The sequence below is a fragment of the Phoenix dactylifera genome, unplaced genomic scaffold, assembly GCF_009389715.1.
Source record: "Phoenix dactylifera cultivar Barhee BC4 unplaced genomic scaffold, palm_55x_up_171113_PBpolish2nd_filt_p 000388F, whole genome shotgun sequence".
Classification (NCBI taxonomy): Eukaryota; Viridiplantae; Streptophyta; class Magnoliopsida; order Arecales; family Arecaceae; genus Phoenix; species Phoenix dactylifera.
This window is the reverse complement of record NW_024067834.1, coordinates 248,030-260,131: the sequence shown is the minus strand read 5'-3', so window position 1 is coordinate 260,131 and position 12,102 is coordinate 248,030. Positions and strand designations below refer to the sequence as shown.

Sequence of the window (12,102 nt, the reverse complement as noted above, 5' to 3'; positions counted from 1 at the left end):
ATCGTATCGTATTGCGGTTGGAATAATAAAACTTGCCAGGACGTTCTAAAGCACCCATATACATGTGTGTGTGTGTGTGTGTGTGTATATATATACATGGACTTCTAAAGCACCCATATTGCACGCATAACAACACAGATACAAGTGCCTCATATAATTAAGGGAAAGTATTAACAGAAGTTGTTAAAAAGATGCAACATCCTGAACAAAGACATCTTAAATGGTATTCATCATATTGGCTGCCAATAAAAAGGACAAGAAAATTTTGAATTAGACATTCATCACTGTCCTCAGCTGCTTAATTTACAAAGAGCACCGCATGAGCAAGCTATGGTAACCGCCGGTGTTCTGGATGTGGTTTGAGATGATAACCTCCATTTCAGGAACATCCTGTGGACTGGAAGGAAAAAATTGACGCATCAGTTCAGCCTGTGATGCACGACAGCAACTATAGCGATGTCAACCCAGGAGCTAAAGCAGATTTTTCTCTTACCCGTTCAAATATCAGATCAGTTAGAAATTCACAAAGCTACACTTCTTGTTGAGCAGAACCTTGTATGATGGATGTAAGTGATGGGTGTACCCTGGCTCTTTTCAAGGAACGAGCTTCGCTTTTCCCTTGGGAGTGTTCCTCACCCAACGGCCACCTTGGACGCAAGTCAAACTGCATCATGGCAAACAGGCAATTAGGTGCTGTGGCTGCTAAACAAAACAAGATTATAAAAGCAAATGTAAGAAATAATTTGCAGTTTTTTTTTCAAAAAAGAAAGGGAACTAATTTGCATGTTTCGAAATGGCAAATCAAAGACTGGGATAGGTAGCATTCACCAACCTGTTCTCAGACAACTAAGAATTATGATCTGCTATACTTTTACAAAACAAAAAGGTATTTCTGCAAACATAGCTTTGCCATGTATAGCATCAGAATCAGCTAGTTGCTGCCTGTACTAGCAATGATTTAGACTGAAATATCTTTTTGCACCCTCTATTGTGCATAACTCTAAATCAATCATGCTTCCATAAGTCCACCAAATAAAATCTTTCTGCTCGTGTCCTTGAGTAGAACTACCCTAGTTGCACATTTCCAAACAAAACTGTTTCAAATCCGTTCTCCTATTCATGTCTCAAAAACTTTTTAAGGAAATGTTTTAGAAAAAAGTAATTCTTAGAAAACAATATCCCTTTGAAGACATTATTTTCTATGGAATAGGACGTTGCACGACAGGAAAATATATATATATAGCACCTACATAGTATATATATCATATCTGTGACCTGTTTGATATCTTGTCTTCTGGAAAAACCTAGACAAAAAAAATTTTATGTTTTGTTTTGCCTCCCACTTTACTCCCATAAAGGATTCATCAAGACAGATTTGGAATCACCAGTCTTAAGTGGCCAGTCTAGCATGAAAAATAATTATCAAGAAAGATGTACATGAACGATGGCACTAAATGCCTGATCATATCCAAAAAGAGTTGATACGAACCATAGAATCTTCAGGCTCATCAGCACGAGGGGGAGGATCAAATCTTCCACATAGGAAGTGCTCAATCCCGGTCCAAGCAACCATTACACCTATTACAGTGACCAACATATAACAATTACAATAATAATGTATGCTTAAAGTATGGATCAAAAAATTCTTAATAAATAGAAAATTCATTTCTCATGCCAACACTCAAGTAGCTCATGGACTAGTTAACCATTACTACTTCACCAAAGAAAGCAGAAACATAACATTTGCAATGAAGGACCACTACAATTATGATGAAAATGATAATTAACAATGGCATATATGCAGACAGCTAGTATTTTTTTCGAAATCATTGCCGATATTCATTGTCATCACATCAAACTAACCAAAGTTTGAGGAAAACTTCAGAAGACATCTAAATCTAGACAAAGCCATAATGATCCATAAAAATGAACATCACAATAAGGCATTGCAATATGCTCTTTGTACTTCTACTTCCCATTATTAATAACCTTTTTGTTGCAGGTTTACATATAGGACGGCAAAATTTTGTCAAATTCGATTAATTCAGTTTGCCCCAGAAAAAGCTGAGCGCAGACAGTAGCCAACTTATCCAAAAACCTGGTCTACATAAAAAAATTTGTCTGACTTAGAATTGGGTCCAAGTTTATAAATCCAAACAATCAGAGTAATTATTGTAAACAAGGAAGCAGACCAAACCTGGACTTCGACCCACTGTCTTTTTGACTCTAAAATCTCGATTAAAAACCCCACATAAGTAGTGCCCATAGTTTTAATTCCCACTTTCCCAAAATCTGGGAGCAAGATCACCCACTCCCTAGTCTCTCCCCTCTCCCGTTTAGGGTTTTCATTTCCCCCTGCTACACCTTCACTCTATGGTCCAACAGCCTCCCTCAGCAAGCCCCATCAACAGCCAACCACCACTTGGCTTATCTCGCCAGCCCACCACCTGGCCTGCGGCACACCCTTCATTGGCTGACCAGCAAGTATTCTCTTCCCTCTCTCCCCCAGCCCTATGCTAAGACTCCACCCCCCAACCCCCCTGGGTGCGGCCCCCAACCCTACTGCTCGCTTGTGCTCCCTCCAACCATGGACCCCACTTGACCATCCTGCTCTCTCCCCTTAAAAAATCCCGAACTCTATAGCATCCCCCACCCCCATGGACAACCACTAAATTTCATTCATACCGGCTCAGATCTGGGATGGCCCAAATTGAAAACAAGTTCAGTTTCAAAAACTCGGTGTCATCCAAGATCCAGGTCTGGATTAAGTCCAAGTCAAGCAAAAAACTGGGACTATAGGCCCTCATCGAACCCAAACTGATTTTTTGTCTCCCCTAATTTAGTAAAGGAACATGCTAGTGGCAAGTAGTCTCATGACAATGTACTTTGAAAAGCAATGCTAACCTATTCTTGTTGGTCAAAATAAAATAATACACATGGAGAATGGACAAGCCTATCCCCATCTTTGATCCTGATTTTCTAGAAGTTTAAATCCACATGTAGATTAAGTTTAGATCCACTTGTAGATTGAAATGAAAACCACTAAGCTCAAAACCTATTTTTGGCAATACTGAAAACAGGTCCTCATGTTCTTACCAACAAAAATGAAAAATGAGAAAGTAAACTAAGATGACTTTGAATCACAGTCCATGTAAGCCCATGGACACAGGAACTTCATCTAAGATCCCACGTCTTAATTAAGTTGGGCCAAGCAGAAGTGGACCTTCATACACAAAGCAAATTGGGCTTGGACATTTGAGACCAATATGGGCCTAGGTGGGCCTTGGAAGTAGTTTGCAAAAGTTGACCAGCTTGAGAAAAGCCAAACCAATGTGCACTGTTAAAGTTCGTGCTCTAAGAGCAACTAAAGAAATTAATTTAGGTGCTAGAAGGTGATCGCCTATGACTGCCTAGATACTCAGCTATCTTATTTTAAGCTTCAGTTACATGAATTGGAAGCAAGTGCTGGAGAGCGCTTCCAGAGATATCCAAAAGCAGATGTGGCACTCTGGGTAGAAATTTCTGACTGCTAAGGTTTAAACTACCCTTAGCAGAATGAATATGCACCCTGAAAAATGTAGAATTCAATCTAATTATCTAAACATTTCATCACCACCCTTCTCTTATAACTCAGTATGCTAAATTTGTTCCCAAGTCAAGCTATGTGTTTAACTCAAAGATAAGTTACATAAATTTGTAACCTACATAAGTTAGATCTCAAAGATATTCATCAGCAGTTTGAATTCAGCCAACAGTTTGAATTCAGCCACTAACACTGGACTGTTCCTTCCTGATTGCATCTGTGGAGTTCAACAAAGAGTTGGTTGAAATAACCTACCAACCAAGAGTTTAAAACTACCTAATTTATTTAATAGAACCCAATAATTCAAACATCTCATCTATGATTTAGGTCTAACTTTCCACCAGTTATATTGTGGTAGTCTCATAAACAAGATCTACAAATATCTCTTACAATTGTCACTACAAAGGCTTGGAGGAGAGCATACAAGTTGAAGCAAATGAATATGCACCCTGAAAGATGCAGAATTCAATCTAAACAGTATCATAAACAAGATCTACAAATATGTCTTACGACTCTTACCATTATCAGTACAAAGGCTAGGAGGAGGGCATGCAAGTTGAAGCCCATTCTTCTCAACAACATGGTTCAGACGAGTTCTAACATACTGATTTGATGCAACACCTCCTGAAACTACCTACAAAATAAGAGACAGACAACAATAGTATCAAACATCAATCTCCTTGGGCTGCAAAAGAACCGAGCTACGCTTTGACTATTCAGATTTGACTTCATCATCTCAAGAGGAGAGGTGTTCAAACTAGGTTCAAGCCTGAGGAAAAGTCAGTTTTGTGTTTTAAGGTTTGTCTCATAGGCCACTAAAATGAGCTGGTTCACACGAGTCAAAGCATATGCTAACTTTTGGAAGCTGTTTGAGCCCAACTTGTTTATTGGGTGAACCTTAAAATGCAGCTTCGTTTTTTTTTTTAATATCTTCATGAGCTAGAATGAACCATTTAAAAAGTGGACTTTGTGCTTTCCATGATTAGTCTGGTTTCTTTCGAGCCTCATAAGTTCAAAAAGAAACAAAGAATCACAATTTACATTACCAAACATTTAATAGAAGGTTCAATCTTCATTGCCCATTCAATTGCTCGTTCACACCTCTCTTCCAAATGCAATACAGCAACTCGCTACAGAAAATTTCGATAGAAGCAACATTCCGAAGCATTCAGGAAAAAATCAAAATACTTAAAAAGCCGGTATACTAGTTCAACTAAATACAAAATTTAATGCATAACCTGAAAAGATGCAGCAATATCTGCTCGTAACCTTCTTTCCTGGCTACTTGTAGAAGAAATGGAATTATTTTCTATAGATCTGCAGATAGCATGCATCACTCTCAGTAGTGGAAGGCCAATGGAGTTTAAATGACCAGATATTATCAACAGTAAACAAAATAAAAAGAAACAATTTTGATCATTGGCACCTTAAATTAGTAAGCCATGAGAAGTAAGATTAGCTTATGTATTGTAGGTGAGAATGTAAAGAAATTTCATATTTCTAGGAGTAAATGCACAAACATATGCACATTTTAACATGACACCACGAGTGCAGATGTGCAATCTAAAGAGGACATCATTGAATAAAACATTCACAAGTTGCAGGGCAGTTGGATATAATGAGGTTTATGAATTGCTGAGTTTGTCATAAACAGCCGTTAAACAATATGCAGCAACAGTTTCTGTATTTGCTCAACTAAGTTGTACTCCCATGCTGAGCAACATAAAGAATGAAATGGCAATTTGTTCACAGCTCTAATTTGTTCATAGTGGCATTTGTAGCATAAATACAATGTAGAAACAACATGACAAAGATTAAATGATTGGATTAATGGACTCATTCGACATGCAATGTGAAGACACAAAGTAATAAAATCCTTACAGATTTTCCGATTTTTCAGTAATTGCTGAGTTGTTCCACAAACAGAAGTTAAACAATATGCAGCAAGTGTCTTTTTTTTTTGCCTCATTAAGTTGTACTTCCATGCTGAGCAACTTAAAGAATGAAATGGCAATTTGTTCACAGCTCTAATTTGTACATAGTGGCATTTGTAGCACAAAAACAAAGGTAAAAACAACATGGCAAAGAATAAATGATTGGATTAAACATGGACTCATTCAATGCGTATGATGCAAAGGCATGAAAATACAAAGTAATAAATTCCTTACAGATTTTTGGATTCGATGGCCATTCTAACTTGAGTCTTTAGACCAGCATATGAGAAATTGCAGTCCTTATGCTGTCTCATAGGAATCTGGGAGAGAAAATAATGAGTGATAAAAATACTGTGACTAATGCAGGACAACACAAGAGGCAAATGGTTGCTTCACATGCAGATAACATTACCAGTAGCAAACCAAGAGCTCCAGCAAGAGACTTACTGAGAACTTGAAAGAGTTTGCATCACCTTCCCGAGCAAGTTCTTCAAGAGCTGGGCCACCACCTTTTCTCATATCAAGGCCAAGCCATCTTGCTGTCTTGTCATATGCTTCACCAATTGCATCATCTATTGTTGTCCCAAGTTGAACATAATGACCAAGTCCGTGGGCAAGAATAAGGAGATTGTGTCCACCTGAGTGTGAAAAAATACACTAGCAAATAGTCGCAAGCATTTGTTTCTATTAGATTAGAAAGAACAAATAGATACTCCAAGTGGATTTAGATGAAGTTCAAATCCATGTCAAGGAAAATATGAACCCAACAATTTAGACTCCCATTTGCACCAAAATATGCATGTTATGTTCTGATTTACAGAAACACAGAACTGATAAGGAACATATCAGCCATAACACTACAGTATTCAAGCTAACTTGATACTCATACTCAAGTTAGAATGAACAAGGATTTGATATCTAAGGTTCGAAGAAGCACTTTGACATCATTGGACTACACATGAACTATGGAAAGATACATCACTTAATCCATACAGAATCCACTTGGTGATGAAAGACAAAACACAAAGAACAGAAACAATTCTTAATAAGATATTTTCTTATCTATCCCCCAAAAGAGGTAAGAAAAATAATGTGAAAGCAATGAAATGAGTGTGAAATGACTGATCTCAGAATACAACAACCACCATTAGATATTCAAGATATCATGTGTGGATCTCTGTAAGAATATACTGTAAGAAAATATGTAAAAGATAAAGAAAAAAAATTAAAAATAGTGAAAGGAGAAAGGGGGATGGGAGAACATGGACTTGACCCTAGTCCATTCACCCTTTTCTCTTTCTATTATTATTGCATAACTGCCATACAGTGGTCAAATGACTGATAACCCTAATAGTGAGTGCTTGCTTAAATGCCAAGCTTATTGCATGGTTGGCCCAGTTACATGACAAATGCAAATATATAGGCCTAACAAGCAACAATCTCCCATATAAAGCAGCACAGTAAATCTTACTTGATTAACCATCTAACTTTCAACAAGTAACATTACAAGATATTAAGAGGAGAAAATATGTGAGCAGATGCAAATACTCAAATACTCCTACATGATCTTACAAAACTGGAATTCTTTCAGAGAATAATAAAGCATTAACAGCCGATAGTGTACATGCAGATAGAAATAGATTACCTGAAATAAGAAGAGCCAAAAAAGGAAACTGCAGGTCCTTCTCAACCAGCCTAGAAACAAGCAAAGCACAATGGACAATCAGCAAAGGCAAAGTTTGTATGCACATGAAACAACGTCTATTTGCTTGCTATTCGCCATTATGCCATCTCTTTGGTTTAGCTTTGTCTTTTATAGTTATTTATCTTTTATTTTGAAATTTCATAGTAAATGGAATCAGATTATAACATCAAGGAATGGAAGTTCAATGGATATTATTATCAACTCTAGGCACCAGATGGATAGAAAAATTTGGGTTCCAGGTCTTTCCTATGCAAGATCAGGGTGCTATACTTCTAATTAATGAAATGTATGACATTGCAAACATTAATATGTCATAGAAATAATAAGTGAGCTTTCTGCAGTCAGATCGAGTCAAATTTATAAACTATTGTACTTCACCTAAAGCATGAAGCTCGAATTTTTATCATCTGTGATTTTAATGTTCTTGTACCCTCAAAATCAGGACTTATTTATTGCTAAGTGAAAGTTAAACAAATCGACGCTACCACAAATATTGCCAGAAAGAAAGATATGCACATGTATATATGAAAGTGTTGACTTCAGTACCTAGCAACCAGAGCATGTGCTTCCATATGATGTATACCGATGATAGGCAAACTAAAATTTCCAGCTATTCTTCGAGCCTTGCATACACCAACTACATTGCAATTAAAAAGAGAGAGAAAATCACTATATTGATTGTTCGACTATACCAACATATCCAGCACTACATAAGTGACTTAAAATATTTCATACTATGGATATATTGAGATCTTCATATACATAAAAAAAAAAAGAGAAACCTTCTATTAAAATCTCCCAACTCCGATATCAACATTAAGGGGACAAATGATAATTAATGGTAACAAATATATAGTTTTTTAAGGAACTTCACATAATATAGCCAAAAACTACAAAATTGTCATTAATGATACTAATAACCCAAGATATTACTTTAGGGAAATCTAATAAGGGGGCTTTAGAATCATATAACACTGGACTACCATTAAGAGAGGACTTTAAGCAACTGAATGCATGCATATGACCATTTCTATGGTGGTCAGGGACATGTTACTCCACAGCACAGGTGGTACTAGAAAAGATACAGTTAAAAAGAGCTAATGGAAAGTCATGCATAAGCTAGAGAGTAGAGCCAAAAAGGGACTGATTTTGAAAACATTGTGTTAAGAATATTTGAGAGGGAGCTGATGTTGGTGTAGATGTCCCAATTATCTCTAAAACAATACCAGGCATTCTTTCATCGTGGTCACCACAATACTCACCAACAGTAAAGTGGCTTAAAATTTTGCACCTTCCTTCTTCTTCTTCTACAAAACTTATAGTACCATTATACCAACTACCAACAAAGAACCATCCTAATAAATAACCAGCATAATTTAGTCGAGCAATACTCAAACTATAGTTGTTCAAGGAGCTCTTGTAGAACCAACATAATTTAAGACCATGTCAATGCATGCAAAAAAATCCTCAAGTAGTAAGCATCAAAGCTTTATGCTTAATATTATCACAATTCAGACCACCTCAACTACAACATGGCCAGGCTTCTATAAGTAATCCTTTGTTTCGCAAAATCGTTATGAGGATCCAATACAAATATTTCCATCTTTATTTATCATATAAATCCTTCTATTATTCTGTCATGTCTACAGGTTAGCAATTTGTTTTCAGGAAAGTGTATATATATATATATATATATATATATATATATATATATATATATATATATATAGGATTTCCACATAACTATAGGCACCAAACAATCTCATTATTCCTAACTTAATAACCATAACCATCTAGCATTATTCCAATTACTTTGGCTCAGCTATCATTCCTGTTTTTTCAAATTGGTATCAACCACAGCTAAGAAATGACTAAGGAATACCCTTTTCACTAGAATTTGCAGCTTGACCAACACCATAGAGAAAGGAAAATTATCATATCCTATAATAGAATCGAATCTTAAGAGGATGGGGGTGGTGGAAGGGAAATGGATAAGGAGGAGGATGTAATCTAGTTAGCTTTTTCTTTATTTTTAATCATGTGGTGCACTTGAAATTTGGGCCTAGATGGTCCATAGTGTTTCTACAATTGATAAGATTCAGGTTTAAATCCTAGCTCAAGCTCCCCTCTATCTGCACACGTAATAATTTCAAAATTTTGTGATCCAAAGAGGTATTCATGTCTGACTGAAAGGTTAAAATATAATAAACAACCCGATATAACTGGATTAACATGATCAGAATTCAAATGAGCTTGTTCCAAAAGGGCATCTAAATAAAGGATGAAAAAAGAATGTAGAACAGAATCATATATCAATTCTAAGAATCTGCCGATAAAGCCTCTTGGTTATTTATGAACAAAATGTTGGTCAATGATATTCAACCACTCTATCCAATCATTTCTGGTGTAATCCTACTCTTCATTATATTATTTTGCTCATATCTCAAATGAAATTTGTTATGGCATATGGCTTCTCATCTTGTCATATCAACAACCAGACAACTAGAAAATTAATGTAGAGAAAACCATAAAAAGGTATTTGTGGTAACCACGTTATGCATACCCCGCAGACAAAGACTTAAACCTGGTCCAATTGTAACAGCAACTGCAGAAAGATTCTTTTCTGTTAAATTTGCATTATCAAGTGTCTGTTGTACAACCTAGAAAATGAAGCTTACATCATAACCACTTAACTGTACATGCAAAGATATGAGGACATGGTATCACCTATAGAAACCAACTAAATCTCAAACCTGGTCGATTACAAGAGAATGTGCTTCTTCAGCCATTTTAGGAGCAACACCTCCATAACGTGACAGCAAATCTGCCTTGATAGGTACAAGTGCAAAAAAAAAAAATAAATTTTCAATTTCAACTAATAGCTTCAATGTATTGTATGAACATGTCATTCATGCTGAATATCAACTGCAGGAAAGCAATGATCTTTCGCTCATATAAGAAGAATTGTGTAACCAAAGTTTGTTGAGACACATCGAGTAAAATACAGGGACATGGAGATGCACTTGATAAATAAGTGATGCTGATAGTGTCTCTATATCAGATGAAAAAGAAACTTTATTGTTAAACAAACCAAGGCCAGTTATGCAGAAAACAAGCTTCATATTATCTCCTTCAGGGAAGTTAAGGCATACTTCTTAGAACATCATACAACACACACACACACACACACATACAACAGACTGTGATCACTCAGAAAATAAATCTCTTACCACAAGGTTATAGGCCCTATTCCAATTGGACCTTTTTTTGCACTTCCTTCTTCACCATTATTTCATATTAAAGGCTCCATATACCGTCAATGCGATCCTTTTATATCCCTCATCTAAAACTTCTATCCAAGTCAGTTTAGGTTTTCAACTTTGAACATAACCATGGTGGAAATGCCAAGAAGGATATGATATCAGTTGCATTGACAGAAATAGTCTTCAATACTTATATGCACACTTCATAGAGGTACTAAGAGTTGAGTTACTTTGCTCTGATGAAATTGTCCTTTTACTGAAGGACATATTTCCTCGAATTGTAGGGAAAACCTTTGATCAGCCACAAGATTATCACCCCAACTTCATGCAATTTTCTAACCAAGAAAGAGTCTGGCACTATAATCATTTCATTAAGGGTCATCAACTTCTTCACTTTTTTGCTACTTATTCCTGGTCGAGGCTACATCCTCGATCAACTTATCCAATTTAAAAGGTCTCGCCCACCTAATATAATCTGATGAAGATGGAAAGAAATAAAAAATTTCTGGAATGTAACCCTAACTCTTAGTATCTCGATGCAATGAAAGGTCACAAAAATAGTGACCTGGTATCCTGACATATAAGAAGAGAGAGAGAAAAGAGTAAGAGACGCACCAACCAACTAAAAATGTAACCTTTTCCTTGTGAAAAATTCAGATGAGCATTCCCCAAAAAGCAATAAAAAAACAAATTCCAACCAAAGCCAATCATTAAAATCCATTAATTTCATCGATATATATCCTATCAGAAACTGCTAGGTATAAACCCTTACCTGCGAAGACACAACTTGACTAAGAATTTCTCCATTGCCTCTGACCTGAAAAAGAAAAGGACATTCGAAACAAGAATCTGATCAAGAAAACTCGCTGATGCAAACCCTATCGCAATGTTATAGCAAAGAGAAAGCGGAGAAACCAAAACGAGATAAGAGGATTTACAACAGCCGCGGCAGTATCATCGCAGCTGGTTTCGATGCCAAGAATCACAACATCCTCTCGAGCGAAGCTCCGCTCCAAGTCCGAGGATTTTTGAGCAAAGATGCCAGAAGCTGATGGTATAGCAGAAAGGTGTTTGAAAGAGGGCTTCAGAGAGAGGGGGGAGAGGGAGGTGGGGGGTTGGCGAGGTCCTGTAAAGCCGCGAGTCAAAGCCCTAGTTCCCGAAGGTAGGAGTGAAGTTTTTAGAAGGAAAGCAGAGCGGGAAAGCCAGAGAGGCGACGCGAGCGTAGAGGATGCCATGTCCTCCAAGTGACCCGGGTCGAGGGGATGAGGTTGAGGTCCCTCCGCTTAATCACGAAGAAGAGTGGTGGGGACATCGCGGCCCACGTCGGTGAAGACCCGATGTCAAGACGAACCGATATATATTGCGGCACCAAAATCATTATTACCGTACCAAATGGGGGAGAATATCAGACATCTTAACCTCAGCTTGAACCCTATCAGCCTATCATCAAGATGAATGGCTACAGTGAAAACCAAGGTGGTATTTTGCTCGAAGCGATAAAGATTGACAGTTAAACTAATTAAGGTTGCAGTTAGAGCATGATCGATGCGATCATAGCTGCATGCTAGTTGGACGAAACGATTACCATGTTGTCAACATATAGCCGACCATTACAAC

General features: G+C 37.0%; 1 protein-coding gene across 3 annotated transcripts; it reads right to left on the bottom strand.

The window, feature by feature from the left end:
• Window positions 1–137: 137 nt before the first annotated feature.
• On the bottom strand, window positions 138–11,815 carry LOC103703860 (probable tRNA N6-adenosine threonylcarbamoyltransferase, mitochondrial). Of its 3 annotated transcripts, none has more exons than XM_026803327.2 (14): window positions 11,424–11,813; window positions 11,258–11,302; window positions 9,976–10,050; window positions 9,786–9,882; window positions 7,769–7,859; window positions 7,163–7,212; window positions 5,965–6,155; window positions 5,752–5,837; window positions 4,822–4,900; window positions 4,630–4,713; window positions 4,103–4,217; window positions 1,469–1,578; window positions 494–664; window positions 138–397 (listed from the first exon to the last, which is right to left on the bottom strand). In XM_026803327.2, exons 1-13 carry the CDS (start codon window positions 11,718–11,720, stop codon window positions 530–532), a joined length of 1,455 nt encoding a protein of 484 aa, XP_026659128.2. In that variant the 5' UTR covers window positions 11,721–11,813; the 3' UTR covers window positions 138–397; window positions 494–529. The 3 variants fall into 3 exon arrangements, with proteins under 3 accessions (XP_026659128.2, XP_008785103.2, XP_026659130.2); XM_008786881.4 differs by having other exon boundaries at window positions 1,490–1,578; window positions 11,424–11,812; XM_026803329.2 differs by lacking the exon at window positions 4,630–4,713 and having other exon boundaries at window positions 11,424–11,815.
• Between the last annotated feature and the right edge of the window lie 287 nt (window positions 11,816–12,102).

What these genes read in the sequence shown, in the direction of transcription:
- LOC103703860 (XM_026803327.2), bottom strand. Translation starts at nt 11,720, where the DNA reads ATGGCATCCTCTACGCTCGCGTCGCCTCTCTGGCTTTCCCGCTCTGCT. An exon ending in GTCAAGTTGTGTCTTCGCAG is followed by an intron (nt 10,051 to 11,257) that starts GTAAGGGTTTAT and finishes GTACCTATCAAG; the next exon opens with GCAGATTTGCTGTCACGTTA. An exon ending in TTTGGCTCTTCTTATTTCAG is followed by an intron (nt 6,156 to 7,162) that starts GTAATCTATTTC and finishes TTTCACACTCAG; the next exon opens with GTGGACACAATCTCCTTATT.